This window comes from Crotalus tigris, unplaced genomic scaffold (assembly GCF_016545835.1).
Source record: "Crotalus tigris isolate CLP2741 ecotype Arizona unplaced genomic scaffold, ASM1654583v1 scf7180000024424.1579004, whole genome shotgun sequence".
Taxonomy (NCBI): Eukaryota; Metazoa; Chordata; class Lepidosauria; order Squamata; family Viperidae; genus Crotalus; species Crotalus tigris.
Window position 1 is genome coordinate 731,045 of NW_024100591.1, and position 22,042 is coordinate 753,086.

General features: G+C 36.5%; 1 protein-coding gene across 2 annotated transcripts in view; it reads left to right on the plus strand.

Annotated features, from left to right (window-relative positions):
• The window catches only part of HSPBAP1 (HSPB1 associated protein 1), a 61,758-nt gene that overhangs the window by 16,426 nt on the left and 23,290 nt on the right, over positions 1-22,042 (plus strand). Inside the window, exons 2-4 of one of the 2 annotated variants that reach the window (XM_039330087.1) lie at positions 742-830; positions 10,099-10,278; positions 16,827-17,017. In XM_039330087.1, coding sequence (XP_039186021.1) covers positions 10,146-10,278; positions 16,827-17,017 — 324 coding nt within the window. In that variant the 5' untranslated portion in view covers positions 742-830; positions 10,099-10,145. The remainder of the gene's footprint in view (positions 1-741; positions 831-10,098; positions 10,279-16,826; positions 17,018-22,042) is intronic. The other variant, XM_039330086.1, reaches the window with a different exon arrangement.

The following is a 22,042-nucleotide window of genomic DNA, read 5'->3' on the forward strand; positions in this document are numbered from 1 at the left end:
CATGTCTACTGAGACTTCTGGGACAGTAATTCAACTGTATATGGAGCTCCACAGTTTCATTAGTCCTAATGTTTCATGCATTGAGGTGAGATTTCATGATGAAAAAAAACCCATTTTCTTCAAATCCTACATGTTAAACAATTTATATATTGCGTTGACATCACTAGTAAAGATTTCCTGCATGCAAAAAGTCCATTGACTTTGAAGGTGATTAGGTAGGTATTTCAAACATGTTTCTGCCTTGTCAAAGCCCAGGGGGAATCCTTCAGTTTCCTTTGATTGCTGAAAATTAAAAGCCATCTTAGGTAGGACACAGATGAAAACTATCATAAAACTCTTAAAATAAAAGTATTGCAGTTTAAAAAAAAAACTGGAAAGTCCCAAGTGTTCTATGATTGCTGGTGAACATGAGGAAACATGTTTTTATGTCTTTATGATTTGCAAGAAACTATGCAGAAGGACAGAGGGAAAATGAATAAAGCCATGCCTGTTGTTTCTGTCCTTCTGTCAAGTTTCTTCTCTCATCCCCATGTTAAACACAGGAAACTGAAGAAGAAATGTAGCCTTTGCTTTTTCAAAAACTTTGGTAAGGGTAGAAACAGCTAGGAGAAGCCCCTGCTGTTTCTGTTCTTATCTAAATGACTGTGTTTAAGCAGTTTTCTCATCAGGAGCAAAAGACATTTACCCTCTGCAAACTGGTAAGTGACATAGTTGATGCTTGCAACTATTTTTCCCTTGTAGGCAAGTCCTTTCACTAAAAGTCAAGAGGAGGACCATCAGAAAGAACGATGATGCCTTTCCCCTTAAAGTTTTAAAATTCAAAAGGAGAGGTAAGGGTATTTATGAATATTAAACAGGCTACATATGAGGTGCCCCAGTTAGGAGACTTGCAGTCCAACGAATTTGCCCCTATAGAAAAGCTACTTTTTTAAAACATCGGTTGATCAGAAACAAATCTACATATAAAACTAGTTTGCTTTTTCAAAAAATAGATGGGTTTCTCTGTCTAATGAAATAGTCTTGTAAATGCGATCAGTCACATTTTTGTCAAATACAATTGTTTCTTGAAGACTTAAGCAAAAACTGCAGAAATTATTAAAAAGCCTCCCTGTTTGTAGAGATGAAGTATGTGCTTAGGATTTGGGTGACTTGAGTCAAATTGATATGGCCAGATGTGACAGAGCTCAAAGCAAGACAAATCGTTCAGGGAGTGCAATGACAGTCACTCTGTCAATCATTATCCAAGCCAGTGTTTCTTAAAATGTGGCCGTAGATACCTGGGAGCCCCCCAAAACTTTTTTAGGTCCACAAGATCAAAATTGTTTGTCAATCTGTGTTGAAAGATAATATTAAAATGCCATCAAACCATCTTGAGAAGCAGTAGCTGTGTCAATTTTAATTTTTAATATGGTAAATATTGATACAAACAAAAGCTCTTTTGGGGTCCTCAATAATTTTTAAAAGTGAGAAAGGGTCATGAGAGAAAAAAAGAGACATTTATCTAACCCAAAGACTTCTATTCCCTTTCTCCTGCCAGCATCACTCAACAGATTTTGGATTCCCTACAGCATTCATGTGGCTTAGCTTAAATGTCTGCATGAGGAAGCCCTAAGTTCAAGCCAGCTCCTACAAAACTTAAGTAGAGCTACAGTATATTTGTGGCAAGTTCTGGCTTTGTAACACTTGGCATTTCTCTGAGTTTCTACACATTACGTGTATCCCCCTAAGATCCATACAGAATGAGGAAAGGAGGGAGGAGGTGGGGTCCTACCTTCAAGTCACAATGACTTATTTTACAGTAGTGAGACTTTCCAATCGTAGCTCTTTGGGGAAGGAAGCTAAAAATGATAGATCACAGGACTAGCCTGGAGCTCAATGTCCTTTGTTAGTCTTCATACCCAGGAGCAAGAATATTAAAGGAATGTTATGAAAGACTGCAGAATTGTGAAGGTGTAAACCTTGAAAATACTGAGGGTTCATGTCCTCTTACCATAGTTTGTTCCACATCCATCATCTCCCCCTCCCCCCATCCTATCTGATTTTGTGCCCGTTGGTGCCAATTATGTGGAAAACAAAACCACCCTTGCTATTTTTCATTCATCATAACTCCTAGCTCCAGCCCCAAACCACATTTTGCAAGAGGCTTGCCTAGAGAAATGGCTATGATATATGTAGATCCCACGTTGCCTCCATCCAATCTATGTAAGCAAGGAAGGAAAAGCAACTCCTGTTTTTCCAAATCTTGGGGGAAAGTCTCAGAAATAAGCATTACCTTTTCAACAAACTCCAAAATGTAAACCCTACTTCATTCAATACTCTAAAATGTGATCTACCTAAGCAAAAACTTCACTGAATTATTATTTTTTAAAAGTTATCAACAGTTCTCTTTAATTTTTGTGCATGAAGCTATTAGTATTAAATAGTTTTACATCATTCTGTTATTTTGTACAGCTTCAGGCTGCATTTGTAATGCTCCTGTTTTCCTCACAACAATAACCTTGCAAGGTGGGTTGGCTGAGAGAGAAAATCATCCAGCCCAAACTATCCAGCTGGCTTTTATGCCTGTGAGAGGACTAGAACTCACAATCTTCTCGTTTTTAGTCCAGTACCTTAATCATTCCATTGTCTATTTCCTGTCCATTTTCTGTGACAGTATATAAATGAAAGATTCAGATTCAGGCCCCTAGCTGATTTGACGGCTTCTGGTCAGGTCAAGTTAAATCAGCTTGTTTTCTGAAATGTCAAACTGGGTTCCAAATTGAATGCTATCATCTGGGTACACCTGTTTTGCACAGATGGGTGCCTGGCTATTAGAATGGGGAAACTTCAGAGTTGAAAATAGGGTCTGCAATGTTGTCACAGCAAGCCAAATGCTGTGATGTTATAATAATTGCTGGAGATTTCTGTTCTGCCATCCCAGAGATTTAAAAAAAAAAGGCCTTATGGTGGCCACAGCATCACAATCAAACTACCATCCAAAGAAAGGCAAGATTTTGTTTTTGATGTTGTGGATTACCCATTGTGAAACTGTGGATACCCCTATAAGCACTGTTGCATCACTTAGTGAAGGTGTTGCTGGACTATCTGTACTTTGTTCCTTGGCCATCTTTACTTCCTGGAAGTTATACTTAGGAAACAAATCTGTGCACAGCATATGTATATGCTGTGCTGTCTTTGAAGTGAGTGGGGGTGCCTGCCTGCTTCTCAATGTAGTGATTCTGTGTTAAGATTTTGGTTCTGTGCAGAAAGCCAAGGTGGAGGAACTTGAGTGTTATCCCAATCAAATCAGTTGAAGTAACTACTTTCATTCAGCATTTCTCTTATCTTTAAAAAAGAAGCAGATGGCAAACTTCATAACTCATCACTTCCACCACTTTTGATACAGAGAAAAGAAGGGAGGGAAAAGTGATAGGGCTAAAAAGAAATAAACCAAACCAAACTAACCAAACAAACAAAAACCTGTTCGGCCAATGACTCAGCTATGCTCAGCTTTCTTGTTTTCTGTGTGCCTTTTAGTTTATCTGTCTCTTAAAACACCAGCTGATATTCCTCTGGCTAATCCTAATACTATTTCATTTAATTTTTTTCCATCCCATCTTTCTTTCTTCTCTGTTTCCATTTCCACTTCTTATTGAAGATGGAGATAGAATGGCTAAGAGTAACTCCAAAATAACTATCTTGGCAATTGGCCTATTTTCTGATTGTGTAAACAAGATGTTGTCTCTTCTACAGTTGAGATATAATCCTTTTTTTCCCACTTCTAGACAGATTATTTTGTAAGGTACAGAAATTTCCTCTCTATTGTCTTAGCAGTTGTCAATGGGTGTGGAAAAGCTCAGTCATTATTTTTCTTCATATGAACAAGCAAACACAGCCCTCTGTTTTGAAAATATGGATACCACACCAAGAAAAAGTTATGTCTATGTTTTTCCATTCCATGGATGGAGAACAATAGAAACATGGAATATATTTCACTTATTTCAGTATTTCTTTTATCTTTATTCAGAGTTGTCCACACAGTCTTCCTCAGACTGATACTCCTCCTTGACTACTCATCCCTGCTCCACCGTGGACACCCTAGCAGCTGCTTCTATTGTGGAACTTACCATTATTTTGTCATTAAATAATACAGTGGCCTAAATAAATACGTATAACTCAGAAATGCAAATAATTAAGAGCAAGGGGACAATAAGCTGCCTAATATTTGGAGAAGAACAGATCGATTAATTTCCTCGTATATTGTGATATAGACTTTAACTCAAGCATTTTGGCCAATATTTCAAGCTAAAATTATTTAGCATCATATAAGCAAAGTAAAAAAGTTTGCAGGTGGCAAAGCTTTTTTTCCCTTTTGAACATCTATCAATGTTGTAATTTTTTCTATCTTCCCAGACAGTTTCTTGAAAGACATACGCAACCATGCATATTTAAATCTCATTTTAATAACTGGGGATGGTTCATGTTAGCTAATGTCCATTCTGATTTCAGATTGTGACACTGGCTCCTTCATAAAGGAAAGTAGCTGGCTCACTGAGGCAACTGATTCAGTATCTTTTTACCATTTGTTTTACAAATTTGGCTTAGATAGGTTTAAATTTACTTACCAATATGGACACAGAATAATACAAAGAAGCAAGATCTCTGGTAATTGATCCATCAGATCCTAAACTCTTCAGGATTCATTGATTTTGGCAGAGCAAATGTAGGAAAGCACCTGGACGCAAAGAAAAGTATTCCAGCTGCCAGTCTGGTGAAGTTGTGAAAACCTTTCTGGACAAACAAAGCAGTAGCTCAGAAAGATGAAAGCTCCTGGTCTGATGAATGTGCATGAAATGCTTTGCTTATGCTTACAGCTCCCTGGAAAGGATGAGTGATGTACTATAGTTAAATGACCTACCCTTGAAAATACTTCCCTGATCATACTGGCAAGGTGAAATTAGCTTGTGCTTATAGCACTGTGTTGGGTTGCCAGGCTAAGTGATCTAAAGAGATGAGGGTGAAAAGAGAAACTAAAAATCTCAGATGGAGTGGGATCCTATTGAATTGGTGAGGTGTTGCAGTGAGTTCAGAACTGAGCAATCAGAAGAATTATGTTTTTTGTGCAGAGGCTGACATCAACAGTTACAATTGTTCCTGAATACTATGATACTATGTCATAAATGAAGCATTTTGCTTATTATTTCTTTATTTATACTATACAGTTTGTCTTTGTTTAGCTTCTGTCTCATTTAGTGACCATTCACATTTACGACAGTGATGACAAAATAACTTTGCAACCAATCCTTGCATTTATGACCTCTGCAGGCCTATAAAGCAAAGGAAAAGTGAAATAAGGTCATAAGTACAATCGTGTTTTCACTTAGCAACCTTTTCACATAACAACTGAGTTGCTGGTCCCAATTGTGATTGTTAAACGAGGACTATCTATATAGCTTGCCCCATTCCTAATAAACATTTTGGCAAATAAAGTTTTAAAAAGAGGATTAAGGGCCTATATAAACAATGGAAATCAATAGTTAAAAAACAAGGATGCCAAAGGTACCATTTGTTTAATCTAAAAGTCAAATGACCAGTGGAGGAGTGTTGTTTTGGCCCTACAGTGCAAATGTTTTTAAAAATACAAGTATTTTGAAATACTTGTAGAGTAGGGACAAGTAGGGAAAGTGTATATCATAAAATGGAGGCCACCACTGAGAAGATTTGTTGCCTGGACAGAATCCCACAAATCTCTCAAAATAATAGAAAATTAACATTTAGCATTTTAATTATTAATTTGGGAGAAAAAAAGGATACTCAAAGCTGTAAAACAGTGGTTCTCAACCTGTGGGTCGGGACCCCATTTGGGGTCAAACGACCATTTCACGGGGGTCGCCAAACAACGCAGTCCGCCATTTTTCCCCCTTTTCCTTAGCTGTGCTACTCCCTTTTATTTTATTGGCTTTTGAAAGCCAATAGAATAGACTCTCTTGAATAGAGTCTAATTCTATTGGCTTTCAAAAGCCAATAGGAATTGTCCAGGCTGTCTCTGCCCTGCTGAGCCCGCCAAAAGTCCCATTCTTCAAACGATGCTGCACCAGTTGAGTAGTCCTCGACTTACAACCAGTTGAGTAGTCCTCGACTTACAACCGGTTGGGGGTCGATTTAACAGGCTTACTTGTCCCAATTCAGAGTGATATAATATCCCAAACTTTAGTGGTTATTGGTTCTCCATCTCTACTCAAAGCTAACTAGGCTGTGTTCCAACCTGAAACTCAGAAGACTATTGATCTTAATAATAATAAAAAATCCTTTATTATCAAAGTATAACATGTATACAGTGAAATTGGCTGAGCCTCCCTCTGTGCCCCCCCCACCACAAACTCGCGGTGACTACAAATCCCCAACTTATTTCACCCTGTGAACTAATTGCACATCACGCCGGCCTCACGAGCCTGTCATGCATAAAGTTATAAAGTTATGTCCCATTCAGAAGCCCGACAGCCCATGGATAAAAGCTGTTCTTCACTTCCTGAAAGGGTAGTACTGTAGGAAAAAGCACTGTAGTTTGTTGTATCACCTGCAACAGACATCATTTGTACTGGGTGATGCATTTTGATTGCACTGGGGGTTGCATCAGAAAATAAAACTGGTGTCATTCTGATTAGAATATCTACTCCTGCTTGATTATCAGCATTCCTTCTCTTATCACCCATTCTGGTAGTGCACAGGAGGAATGGGGAGGGCCTGGATTCTCTTTTCGGCCATTAGTGCTGGGAGCAACAAGCAGAGGTATGTTTGTTTGTTTTTGTACCAGTAAGAAAGATTACTTCTACTAATGGACATCTCTTTCTATGACAAAATTCCGTGCTACTTTATGATCCCTAGTGTGCTTTTCCAGAGACCTAGAATTTTAGTCCAGATGTATTACACATGATGAACCTTTGTAGAAAAGTCTACCAAAGCAAAATGAGCAAAAGGACAGCTGAGCAGCGATTAAGCACAGTTTAACTAGGAAGTATTGCATTTCACTGGGAGACAGTGCTAGAACAGCTGCTGGATCATGGAAGGCTACCTCTGTGCTTTATTACCATGAAATGAATGGGTGTCAGGAAGCATGACAGAATTCTAATAAGTAAAATAGAACTTAGAATCTAATATGTCAGAAACAAAATGCCAGACATTGTCATTTTTAATCCATAAAAATGTCCTGGAAACTTCTTCTCTTTTATTATCATGAAATATTTAAACACACACTCACACACATCTTTTCTTTAATCTCAGGTCAAGGTCACCACAATAGTATGTCCAATAAGAACTAGTTAATTCATTCACAAAGACAAATTTCCCCTTTGCAAGGCTGAAAACACAATATTTGGCAGAGAATACACCTCCTGTGAAACTCTCACTCCTTTAGACATGGAGCAGAGATTAATGCTAAGAGTTAAGTCTCACTCCTGCCTTTTCAGTCTTAGGTATATCATGCCATCCAAATTGCTGCTTGTGAAACATCACAAAAATGGTATTTGATATGCAAAACCACAAAGTAAAAGATAAAGAAATCCTTGTGGGTTGTTATTATTATTATTGGTTTATTATTCAACTGAAGGCAGGGAACATAACCAATTCTCTCATTTTCTATTTTCCCCACAACAACAACCCTATGAAGTGGTTTGGGCTAAAAGAGAGCAACTGGACCAAAGTCACCCAGCTGAGTTTCATGCCTAAGAAAAGCCTAGAACTGAGAGTCTTCTGATTTCTTGGCCAGTTCCTTACACCAAACTGGCTGTCAGTCGCTCACAACGCAAAATGTATAATTGTTAGAAGAGTACCAATAAAGGAGAGCATTTGTAGATCAGAGTTGAAATGTGGGATCCTTGGTGCTCTGTGAACTTGGTTGTTTTCTTGCAGACGTTTGATTACCCAACTTGGGCGACATCATCAGTGCTAGAGTTAGAAGAGTTTGTAGATTTGTTACAGTACATGAATATTTCTGCTGGATGAGATTGAAGCCCATCATGATCTAGCAGTTGGTTTCTCAATGTGGTCAACCAGATTCTTTGAGGTACTTGTAAGCAAGGGACAGAGACAGAGCCCCCTGACACCCATTCGCCTTCAAGTGATATGTAGAGGCATATTGCTCCCTGGGCATGGAGTCTTCATGACTAATAACCCTTGATAGCAATGCTTCCCATGAATGCATTCAGTCTGTTTTTAAAGCCATCCATTGGACTCACCATTGCAATATAGTGTGGCAATAAATTATGCAGGTTAATCATCTGCTCTTTTAAGAATGCAGATCCCTGGTTCTGATGATTTCCTCCTTGCTCTGATAAAAACAGTAGTTCCAACCTTTTAAAAAAAACTTCTCTCAAAGAATACAGAGGGTTTATGAAATTCCAAAGCAGAAGCCCTGAATTTTAATTAGAATGGACAGGTACAAAACCTCGAATGATTTCATGAATACTTAACACGCATTTGCCCAGTAAACTATGCCAGACTTTCCAAACCAAGTTGCACCAATTACCATAATTCCCAGACGGTATGGCTGGAAATTAGAGAAGATAATGTCTAACACCTCTGAAGGAAATCAGCTTAAAGGAAGCTACTTTATACAATAATGTGCTTAACAAAATTTTGATAAATAATAGATGGCATAGCACCAATATTTTAAAAGACTTTATAGTTATCTTTCCTCGTTTTCATTCTCTTTCCAGCTTTGTTTTTATGTTGGAGATGGTTTTATTTTATTTAAAGTTATTGTTCTGTGGCTTTACTTCTTTCTGTGGTTTTAAATTGCTTCTCTAAGTTGCTAGGGGAATATTGCTTATTAGGAGTAAACATATAAATAATCCATATAAATAAATAGATTCCTATTTGAATTGCCATTTAATGAAGTATCAAAAAAGTTGGTTTCATTTGCATAACATAAAAATGTTTCTAAACAATTATCAGTGTTCTGATTATTTTAAACTGTTCAACGGTTCCATAAAGTTTGTTACCTATGATTGCTATGGATTTTCAAAAATCTGAGAACCAGTCAATTTTTTTAAACTGAAAAGTGGAATAGTAGTATCTTCAGTGAATTGGTTTTTAACTTTTCCAATTGTAACCTTTAATAATCATTATTTATAAAAATAAATTTCTTCACCAAACCTTTTACAGGCTTTAGTAGTGTGAAAGCAGGAGGCAAGGGAAGACTATATTCCTTGATCCAACTTTTAGAAAGTTTGTGATTTTCAGTAACTTTGAACAAACCAAAAAATATTCTTTATCTTTTCAAAAACACTTCTAATTAAAAAGCTTCTTGAGATCATTATTCAATATTGGAAAAGATTTTTTATAATTTCTGGCTATAACCTGCTTTTTAAAAAATTCTATATGACGGTTATATTTGTGTGGAAAAAAAGATCCTTTCATTTAACAGGTCCCTTTAGGGCAATTTTTATAAAAGCACAGAGTTTATTCAAGGCTGCCAACATTTTACGATGACAGTTTCAGTGGGCATATAAATCTAAGGCATAAACTTAAATCTAGGATTAGCATAGTCCTTGAGGAGGCACGCTTATTGTTTAGTCTTTCTTTTTTTAAATTGAAGAGTTTTTTTTAAAAAAAGTTTGACACTGCAGAAGATATTTAAATATACAAAACTGATTGCATCAGCATATTCAGCCATCTCATGACAATGCTTTATATCAGCTTTTTCCAAGTTGGCCTCCCGATATATGGGACTACAAATATCACTGTCCCCAATGAATGCTCAATAATTAGAGATGGTGGAAATTTTTGTCCACCATAATCAGATTGTGGAAGATTGCTATATATAGAGGCATCAACATTTGGAAAAGCTGTTTTTTCTTCACTATATTTCCTTTAAACATTTGTCAGTTAGAGACCTGCGATTAATTTCACATTAAGTCTAAATTGCGATGCTATGATGCACATTAGAAAATCACTGTTGAATTTTTATTTACATTTTAACATGTTCCTGCTGAGATGGCATCAAAATTTGGTGAAATGAAACATTTGGGGTACAGAAAAGATAACTTTATATATTTTGATGCTGCCACTATTCTCATATGAAAACGTAACTTGATATGAATCTCTTTGTTTCATTTGCAGGTGAGCAGGTCAAACCATTTACACCAGAAGAAGCTAAAGAAATTGTGATGACTCTTCAAAAACCAGTGGTCTTCAGCAACATGACTTTCGATTGGCCGGTACTTCATTGGAATGTTACACATCTGGCTAGTCTATTGGCTGGAAAGAAAATACTTTTTAGAATAGGAAGGAAGGACACAGGTAGAGAAATAACAACCTTCTTTCTCATTTTTCCCTGTACAGATATAGTACTTCAGATGTATTTTCTCCTTAAAATAAATGGGAAATGCTGCAGGATGGTTCACAGTAATATCATCCATTCTAAAATGATAAAGAACAATAATAAAGCATGTCCATTGTGAGACAGATTATCAATTAAGTGCCCTCTAAGTATATAGTGAAGTGAAACATCCACTGATATCCATCCACCACGGGTAACCAATATTCTTGAAAGAAATTCTTTCTTTTCCCTTAAGCCTTCCATCTCACATCTAATTCTAAGTGCCTGGAGGAACCCTAATGATCAGATTCTTTCCAAGGGATGGGAGGAAGTTTACCTGCGTGAGTGGAAGCCCACTGACATAAAGTTTGACGCTATGCAGGTAATCCTTGACCTACAACATTTCATTTAATGACTGTTCAAAATTATAATGGCTCTGAAAAAATGACTTATGGCCATTTTTCACACTTACAATGGTTGCAGCATCCCCGTGGTCAGACTCTTGGCAACGGACTCATATTTACAACAGTTGCATTATCCCAGGTCATGTGATCACTTTTTGTGACCTTCTGACAAGCGATGTCAATGGGGAAGCCAGATTCACTTAATCATGTTATTAACTTAACAACTGTAGTCATTCACTTTACTGTGGCAAGAAAGGTCGTAAAATGGGCAAAATTTAGCACAGAAATTTTAGGCTCATCCACAAAATATTATAGATTCAATAAAACATACTGTAAAATAACTATGTATAAATACAATGAACATAATGGAGCGAAAGGAAGTACCTCTGAGTACAGAGTTTATTGTTTGCTGTTGAAAAATCCTGTTAGAACTCTAGTTGTAAATTATTGGTTAGAACCTGTCCATAGTAAATACAATACATATTAACAAGCGATTTTATTCACTTCTTTAGAAACGTCTGTATTGTGTTTGTTGTTCTGAGTTGTGTTGATATACAGCTGGGATTGGGAGAACACACAATGGCCAATCCTGCTTAGGCAATTTTATTTTGACTTCCAGAAATGTCTGGGATCCAAGGAATATTGATTTTATATTGAAATGAAAATGCTGTCTTCTATTATTTATATGGAACCTATCTGATTTTATTCATGTAAAGGTCTCTAGAATCCTTTGATGAAAGATGCTGTGTAAAATGTTTTGCTAAGAAACAGGCTTGTACTAAAAGTGATCACTTTTATTGTAGGTTAACTCTGAAATACAGATGGCCAATTAGTTTCCTCTTTTGTTTCCCCCACCCCGCAAATTCCACACTTTCAGCTTTGTAATTGTCTATATATAGTAAATTTGGTAGCAACATTAATTGAAAGGCAGCATTAGAATATGGAAAAGTCAGTTTTAGAGGGAAGATATTATTTTATAGTAAAATACATTAAGGTCTTTTGGTAGATTATTCCCTATCTTTTGACATTTAAAAAGGAATAAGAAACAGAGAGAGATGTCCTAAAATGCATGACCTGATGAAAGTTATGACTATCTTATTGCTTTTTATCATTCAAATTTTTTAATGAGTAGAAGTTTTCAAGCTAACTTTATTTTTTTAAAATAAACTTTTCTTATTCCATTATCACTAGACAACTATACTTAATTGATAATTTTTAATTATTTACCATGGAAGTATGAATAATTCAGAACATAATGAATAATTTTTTTTCTTGCTGAATCAGAGATAAATTACTCAAAATCTCTGTTCACGGGGGGTCACAGAACAAGCTATATAATCTTTTGACTATGTCAATAATAACCAGAATTTTGCACATAAAATATCCAAGTAATAAATGTAATAGTTCTTGTTAAGAATTTGCAAGAAATTGATGATAGCTCAGATTTCAGATTGAATACTAAATTCAGCCAACCCAGTGTACTAGAAATGTTTTCAACCTACATGTATAATTCCTTACCATTGACTTTACTGGCTAAACTTATAAGATTTGAATCCCAAAACATCTGGACCGTACCTAATTGTCTGTCTTTGGGGCATATATTTTGAGAAGCACTGGAATGAACTTTGGATCTTTCCTCCTTCAGCTTTTGCCCCCTCTCTTCTAGAGCAGATGGATCAGAACTTTATTTAGTTGTTTATTATTTCTCATATAGTCCACTTTCACTTCAGAGGCAGACTATGGTTGATCTTGTTTTTATACTCTACTAGAAACTGCAGATTAACTGCATTTTTAAAACATCCATTAAATTTTACATTTGGACAAGAGCCTAAATTTAAGAGAAAACTTTAAGCATGTACTTTTAAAAGAAAGGTGATTTGGGGTTTTATTTTTGCTTTTGTTTGAAATAAATCAGAATGTTTGAGAACCTCAAAGCAGCCATTCCCATGCAGTCAGAGTAATAAGAGATAAGTATTCTCTGAGCATTGCTTTGCTTGGAAGAATGAAAAGTATCCACACTGTATTTAAATAACTGAACAGTCAAATGAAGAGTTAGCAATTTTTCTGCCATTCATGCATTCTGCTTCAATTTGGTTTCCCCAGCAACAGTAGTTTTGGTCAGTGTGCAATATTGTGCATTATGTTTTTGGGTTGAAGGACTAGTTCTTGTAATGAGAAATGAAAGTCTGATAAGCCATAAGGATCATTGCAATATTGTGGAAACAAAAATAAAGCACCCCCTTTTTCCTTATATGGGAAAATTTTGGGGTAAGGAAGAAGTTCATTTTATGCAAATATTGAGTTTGCTAGTACACTTTCTAGTTCTCTTTACATTTCTGCATTTCAGATAATGCAAAAATGTATATGATTACACAAAGCCAAAAGTACAATTAGTTCATCCAACCCCTTTGGTATCTACTGTGCATAAAATTAGGCAGTTTTAACTAGAGTTTTCATTGCATAGTAATAGATTTGCATTCCAATATTGTCTATTCTGTTGAGGTTGGCGCACTTAGGAAACAAAAAGCACCCAGATTTCTGGAGCACTGTTTTTTGGAAGTAGGATAAATTAATAGAATCTTGAAAGCCTTCCAAAGCAAGTCTCCAGATAAACTGATAGCTAACAAAATTAGGTGGGGTTACTGAGTTACTGAGTCTTTTTCTCATGCTTTCCCACTCCCCTGGATTAAGGAATCATTTCTGTAATGGTCTTCCCTCCTATTATGGTCCTGTTTCATCTTCTATGTTCCCAAGAGTAGAGTTTTATTAGTCATGCTTGATATCTGGTGACTTTACAGACACATCGCTGTACTGTCTTGCCTCAAACACTGAACTGATTATCCATTGCTTTCTTATGAGCCATTTACTTACTTGCTTACTTTCCAGATGAAGCTCCAATCCTAGGTTTTTTTTTTAAGTTTTCTTAGTAGTTTTCTCAATGGTTTCCCCTTCCAAATCCTAATCAGGTCTGCTTAGCTGCTTAGCTTTTTGAGATGGGTGGGAAATCAATAACAGTCAAGCCACCTAAATTTCTTTTTTTCTTGACCTTCCTAATAAAACATTAGAAATTCAGAATATTATCCATATAAATATACTTTTACTCATAGGACATTCTCACTTTATGAAGTGGGGAAACAAATCTTGCTCATTTTTCCAGATAACTCTCACTCATTGTATTTCCTTAAAGTCAGCTCAAGGGTTGGGGAAGACCCAGAACAATATGGCCAATTGCATTGAGGGCAATAGGAAGTAAAGGGAATTGACTGAAATTGCTCACCTCCTTCTCCATCAATTGGCAGTGTTCAGAGGCTTTCAGTATTCTTTATTATTCCAAGAAGAGACATATCCACTGGCTCTCTGAATAATATTTTTGAAAGAGTTTCATGCCCCACCATTGAAATTGCTGTTGCCATTGATGATATTTCGTATAGAAAGGTCCTTGTCACCTTGATACTACAGTATTATCTGCCTTCTTCATGGTATGAATTAAAGGTAATCATACAGGATAAAAGAATGCCAATAGGTTGAGAGCATTTGTAAAAAAAGGAAGTTTGAAAAATAGCAAACAGATGGTAATACTTACCTTTGTTATATGCAGTAATGTTGAAAAATGTCTTGCCAGCTTTTAAAATCTGTTTTGACATTTAAACTTCAAAGAAAGGGAATCTTGCTGGAAGAGATCAAAAGCACATCTAGTGTTGTACAGATTTTTGTTTACAAAAAGAAAAAGAAAATGCTAGTGGATTCAACTATGCTTTTCCTGCCCTGATGGAATATATTTTGGCTGATCTAGGAAATCCATCCACCTTGAAGACTTGAAGAAAAGTTATGATTTAAATCTTGAGTTAAGTCTTGGGGGTCCGTGGCCATAGTCACAAAAGCTATTTAAAGGGGGTCCGTGGTGAAGAAAAGATTGAGAACCACTGCATTATCAAATAAAGATTTTGTTAATGACTCAGTGTTCCAGAGAATTAAATGTACTGTAGTATCATCTAATCCAGGGATGTCAAACGGCTGGCCCGTGGGCCAGAGGCGTCATCTAGAAGCTGCGCCCACCCCATTGCTGGTAATGGCAAAACCGTCCTGATACATTGCGCGACGTCATGTGACGTCGCAAGTTTGACATGTCTGATCTAATCTATATAGCCTTACTTTTCTTTAAAAATATATTATTAAGAGTAAAGCTCTTTCCCAAATGAACAATGAAATCTATTTTGTGGGGTAAAATAGCCAAAAAATGTAGTGGTACTTAATGCATTTATGGGGGGATGATTACTTGTTTAGTTGTGTCAATAACCTACTGAATTTTCATCTAAACAGTCTTGGAAAAAGGCATTTAAAATGTTTATTTGGAACATCATAGGCTGACTCTCAGACTATATTTATACAACATTTTCTTCTCTCTTATGAATCCTATCTAGGAGAAAAGATAGAAGAATATCTGGCTTTTTATTTTCAGTGTGTATTAAATCCCCGAATGCTCAAATACTGACTGGTTTGCAGCATAACAGATTCAACACCTGTTGAATAAAATGTGGACCTTAGACATACTAAAGGTCCACATTTTGAGCTGATGAATACAGGAAAAAGAAATGTTTCTGGGGAATATTTCAGGAACCTGCTGCTTGTATTCCAAAGTGAACTCTAGAACTTTGGTTTAAAAAATGTCATTGCATAAAACAGATGCATTAACTCATTCATATGAAGTTAAATTACGATGGTCCTGCTGATCCTCTAGCTTTTTATTTCATTTCCCTTTCTCAGAAAAATAGAACAGGCTGTCTAAGTGCAAAAGATATCTAATTCTGGCATTATATAAATGCAAGAAATAAAAACATAATTCAGTCCCTCTGATAGGCAAGCAAGGCTCAAAAAGTTCTGGCTTGTAATCCTGGACGACTGCTGTTAATCCATGCCAACAACACCAGCCAAGATGGATCAGAGATTGACTTAGTAGAAGGCAGCAACCTTGTGTTTCTATGGACTAAAACCTAAGCTACTTAGCTAGAAAGGAAACATTTCAGGGTTTTCAACAGAGGCCCATATCCAAAGAGCCTCACAGCTAGGAAATCAGCATCTTCACAAATGAAGAGAATTTCTAAAGCAGCAGAGAACAAGAGTAAAACAAGAAAGTTCTCACTGAAGATGCCTAAGCAATTCTTTGAATCTTGACAGAGGTTTTTAAGAGAGTAGAAAAAACATTGAGTTTCTGCAGTGCCACCACTCTATACATTACATCCCAGCCACTCTATACATTACATCCCAGCCAGCCAATTCTGGGAATTTAACTCCACAAGTTTTAAAGTTGCCAAGTTTGGAGACCCCTGACTTAAATGATAATGGCCTTGGGCACATTCATTGATCATGCACCAAAATCTAAGCCCAAATTTGTTTGGATCCTGAAACAATTGTGCAGTTATTGGAAAATTGGATTGCTGTTCTCACAGCTACAGATGGGGTAATCACAGTGGTGGGATTCAGATATGTGAACAACCGGTTCTCTGTGTGGATGCCGCTTCCGGAAATCCATTCTGGGCCTGGGCAACAAAAAATTAGCTACTGGTTCTGCTGAACTGGTGGTGCGAACCGGCTGAATTCCACCATTGGGTAACCAGTTATTGAATTTAAGAAAACAATTCTCTTTTCATACTGGCACTCTGCATTTTCAGCAACTATTTATGAAGTACATAAAAGAAGCCCCAGGTTTTTGGTTATTTGTTCCATCTAGATTCCATTTATTTATCAGTAGGGTCCACATGAAGCCCTGATGAGATTCAGTGGCAACATTATGAAAAATTCAGAAACTCCAAAAGGGACAAACGCTTATTGAAAGAGCTAGCTATATTTTAAAGGTAAATGCAAAACCTCATCTACAGACTTAGGCAGAAGAAAGGCTCCCAGCAGTAAAAAGAGTTACACACGAGCGTTGTCATATGTGCTGCCTCTTCGGCTGAAACATCTATAAACTGCTGTAATTTCATTTGTGGTTTTATATTGCATTTAACCAGCAGTCTGAGGCTGAGAGAGAAAGTTATTGCTTTCTCTGCTAAAGTGCTTTGCTTTATAACTGTCTTATTATTGGTGTTGTGTTTAATGTGCCTGCAATGTTGTCTCTTCTGATACAGCTACAGCTCCTCTCTTCGAAACGGAGTGTGCGTATGCAGAGGCTACGCTTGATGATTTTCTGGCCTGGAGTGAAGGACAGCAACCTTGTCCTTCTGGACCATTCAGTAGTTATGATTTGTGTAAATGCTGGATGTATGCTGACTATAAGTACATTGCTAGGCTATTCGAAGACAAGCCAGAACATTTCCAGGTACATTTACCTTCCTTTGTCCTTTATTTATCTCATCAAAATGATGGGGTGATTCAGGAAATCCTGATTATTATAGAATTTTTTTCTGGTGTACTGAAAAATTAGTGTGCTGTGGAAGGTTTTTAAAAAATATTTATTTTTAAAATTTATTTTTAAATATTTAATTTATTTAAATTAATATTTAATTTGATTTCTAGTTTTCTTCCCAAAGATTCAAGCAGTACAGTACATAGGAGCTTTACCAGTTCTATTACCATAGCATCAGAGAGCTAACAAAATTCGTATAGGCCATAGTCCATTTTTCTGCTTGAATATAAAATCTGAAAACAAAGCTTCTCCAGTAAATGGCTATCTACTTGTGGCTTGGACGTCTTCATCTGGGAGAGGCACAATGGCACACATTAAAAATGAAATTTAGTTGCTTCTTCTCAAAGTGTACACATACATAACACACATTTAAACATACTATATACAACATATGTATAGACCTACACCCTTACATATAAGTAACATATAAATATTAATCACTGTCCATCTTGAATACATAATGGAAGGAGGAAGCTTTAGAGTTCACAAGGTTAATATTGTATGGAACAAAACTGTGACTGAATCTGGATGTTCTGCTTCGGATACCACGGATCCTCCTCCCAGAAGGTAACAAGAAAAACAGGTTGTGAAGAGGATGTGTAGTGTTTACCTTCTGTCATTTTCTGTAGAAAGCCCTTCAAGGATGCTTGAAGAGGACTATCACATCCAACCAGTGTTCTCATGCTAGAAAGACTCACCTTCTTTACATATTCCTACTAGAAGTTGTCTTCCCTAATCAGTAATAACCATTCCTTTCTTTTGAGTTCATCTCAATTAGCTATAGCGGATCTCTTCCAGAATTGAATGCAGTGTCAAAACAGCCCTGTGAAGATTATTAGGCACAAGGGCAATAATTAAATCAAAGTCACTCAGTGAATGTCCTTTACCAGATTTTGACCAGCTCTTCCACACTGACTATGAATTAATCACTATGTATTTAAATCTCACCAACATATGGTAGTTACCCTTATAGCAGTGGTGGCGAACCTATGGCACGGGTACCAGAGGTGGCACTCAGAGCCCTCTCTGTGGGCACGCGCGCCATCGCCCCAGTCCTAGGCCTTCAGCTGGGTTTTATAAAACCTTTTCACTTTAGGCCTCCACCACCATGTACAAAAAAAAAAAGGTTCAATCAATCAGTCAATTTCAACTTCTCGCAGGGAAAAAAAAGATCTTGCAAAGTTGGAATTGATTGATTGAACTTTTTAGTCCCACCCAGTCTGCCGTTACCACCGCAGCCATCCTATCCAATGGGCCACACCACCCGGCACCCGACGATGCATAAGTGGGTTTTGGGTTGCAGTTTGGGCACTCGGTCTCTAAAAGGTTCACCATCACTGCCTTATAGTATAACTGTGTTTTCATACTTGATTTTTCCTCTCCCAAGCTGTAGGATAACAACACCGGCTTATCTTATTGGGCTGTTAGAAAGAATTCTGATACATTCAATGCAAAGCAGTTTAGCTATTCAATTAAACATTATATGAATAAATAAAACTATATATGTTGAACACTATATGTTCAATGAAAATACTGTGTGATTAAAAACACAATACATAACCTTCACATTCTTTTTGGGCCATAGTCTGTAGAATGTGGGGAGCTTTAACGGGATCTGTAATCCAAGAGCAGTTGTTGGATTATATGTTGCCTATTCCTGAGGTAAATGGTAAGAATCATTATAGCTTTATAGAGAGGTGAGAGAGAAGGGCTTTTAATAAATACATTTAAAGAACTGAAATATCGGACTTTGCTCAACAGATACTCAACCAGAGGAAGAGAAAAAGAGATCTCATTATCTGTTACAAGTGAAGGAATTTATGCATGCCAATGATACATACCATCAGGAGTGTACATTCCCCCAAAGCCACCCAAGATGAGTAGTCACTCATAGAAGACGAGACAGTATAAATATAATTTATTAGAGAATGGTAATACACTTCAATATTTCACCAAGGAAATCAAATGGACAATAACCAACAGTTGAGCTTCCAACGCTACTCATTTTTTTTAAATAACAGAGTTAATAGACTATACCGGGGTAGGCAACCTTGGCTCTTTTATGACTTGTGGTCTTCAACTCCCAGAATTCCTGAGCCAGCAGGAGTTCTGGGAGTTGAAGTCCACGAGTCATAAAAGAGCCAAGATTGCCTACCCCTGGACTATACCAACTCAATGCAAATATGCAAAAAGAAGTTGAGGTAGTAACAGACATTATCTTCTAAGCTCAAAAATGCACAGGAATGTTGACTACAGCCGTGAAATAAAGAGAACATCTGCTGCTTGGGAGAAGACTTTGACAGATCTAGATAAAATAAGATGAGAAGGAATGAGTCACTGGAGAGAGACTCTCTGATGCTTTGGAAATTCAAAGGCCACCAAAAAGAAGGCAATGGAAGATAAAGAAACTAGATAACTAATGATACAAATATGAGTTCTCAAACATTCAGAAAAGCAACTTTTGATAGTTGTCATTGGCAAGATAATGCCATGAAGAGTCAAAGCAACTGAATGACTGAACAAAGACAACAACCAAGATAGCAACAGACAGAATAGCAACAAGAGTGAAGACATCTCCTGTTCCTTGCATGTAGCAAAAAGGTGCTTTAACAATGCCTGTACATTGTAATCTGTTTTGGTCACAACATGAAGAGGCTTTAATAAAAAGTCTGCTTAAGATACTGAGCATTATTAATGTTTTACTAGCTGAGAAATTTGCTTCCATTGGTAACTTGTCTTTTCTAAATTTTCATAGTGATCTGCTGTTTTGCATCTGGTTTTTTATTTATGTATTTTTCTAAGGTGACTTGAAGGGTACAAGAAGGCCAGTTTAACTTTTTGTTCATCATGATTAATTGAGCCATTTAGAAGTTGTTTGAAACTTAGATTGCATTGTTTATCATTTACAGTTATGTGGCTTAAGGTAATGATTCTATTATTTTAACTGGCAAACAATATCTCATGTCATCCAGAATTTTTGTTGTTGTTTTTGTTGTTAACTTGATATCACATTACAAACTTCTGACCAATAAATCAAAGGCAAGATAAATGTGTAGAGCTTAAATAGAAATGAGAACTCTTAAAGTGACATATGGGTATATTAGCTCTGTTGCAAGTAGTAAGCAAAATAAATGTAATTCAGAAGTAATGTGCCATCTGTTATGGTTGAGATGCTTACAAACTCCATTTGTTTCAGCTGTGGATCTTTTTTCTTTAAGAAAAGAGAATGCAACCCATTGTGCCAGAATTTCAGTACTTACTAATTCCTTTTCAGTTCACAGGATAAAAACTATTTTGCCCATAATCTGTTAGATATTTATTGAAGCTGTATACTTTTTTTTTTAAAGGGGGGCTCTTTTTAAATCTAATATTGATTATGTTCTCTCTCTTTGTCCTCAAATTTCAACAGAATGCAGAAACCAGTTAGGTGTGAGATTAAAGTGTGGAGATGGTTATTACCGTTAACTTTATCACTGAAATACTTGTATTGTTGGATTTAAAATTTTATGACTATGGAAAGCTGGAAGAGCAATTTTTCCTTTGAGGTTTCTTGAAGCTTCTGACAAATGTTTGCATTAGTCTTTTGTATTTAGTATTTACCTGCATGATTCTCTAGTGTGGAGTCTCAGAAAAATAGATATAATCTTACAAGGAGTTAAAACTACTTTATAGAAAATCAGGATATATTAAATGTTGCAAAGGTTTATCCCTGAAGCTGGAGGAAGAAAGCTAAGAGAAAGAATTTAGGTAAAAGAGTGGGGTTTTATATGTCATATGCCATACATATATAGATGTAGTGCTTCATGCTGGAGAAGCATTTGTGCCAATACCATAAAATTTATATAGTATTGAATATGAAGCAGTGTTAAAAGGTCAAGTTGTGGAAGAAAAAGTATTTCTGGATTCTGGGCCATTCTGTGAAGAAACAGGTCTCGTTTTCAGAAGCCATTTTGTTTTCTAGACAGAAAACCAAATGCCACAAGTATTATCATTTCATGAAAGAACAATCTTCATTTCTTCCACTTTCAATGTACCAGTATTCTTTTTTTGGAAAAGAAATAATTGTCTTGAACAAATCAAAATGCTGTAGAAACTGCAAAAAGCAAAATGTACCAAAGACTCAGTATTATCTAATGTTATATTTGCTGCATACTTGCTTGTGTGGTATGTAGTTGTGGTGTATTGAAAAAGCCAATGTGGTCTAGTTGTTAAGATGCAGAACTATGAGTTGGGACATCCAGGTTCAAATTCACTGTAGCTATGAACTTTATTGAGCACCTTTGGATCAATTGCTTCCTGTCAGGACAACCTACATCACAGAGTTGTTATTGTATGGAAAATTACAGGAAGGAGTGCCATGTATAGGAAACTATATGCACATTTATTTCTCCATTGGCAGCATCAAATAGAAATATTCTGATCCAAGAATATAAATGTATATTATTGGGTCCTGCACAAAAGAACGTATCATGCTTCTCATTTCAACTATACACTCACGCTATCTCTCAAACACAGGTGCTATGAAAATTAGCAATTTACTCAAGGTTGGGAAAAAAATAGCAGACAAGAGATTCATAACAAAACAGGGCCTCTGAAATAAGTTTTCCTGGGTGATTTTCCTTTTAACAAGAATGCACAGAAGAATAGTCAAATCCAGTCCAGAATTTTGAGACCCTGGTCATAATTGTCAGTCGGTCCAGAGGTCAGAATTTCATGAGCAAAATCTAGCCAATCTCAAGAGCCAGAAATCAGATATGAGGGACCATAGGTCAGGGCTGCTTCTTAAATCAGGCTGTAGCCAACTGCCTTTAATCAAAGTAATTACTCCTTTGTTTGGCAAGGAGTCTCATAGAACATCTTTGCTCTATTCTTTGCTGTCACTGGGTGTGGGGGTTGGGAGGCATTACATCATCATCATCATCAACAACAACAACATCT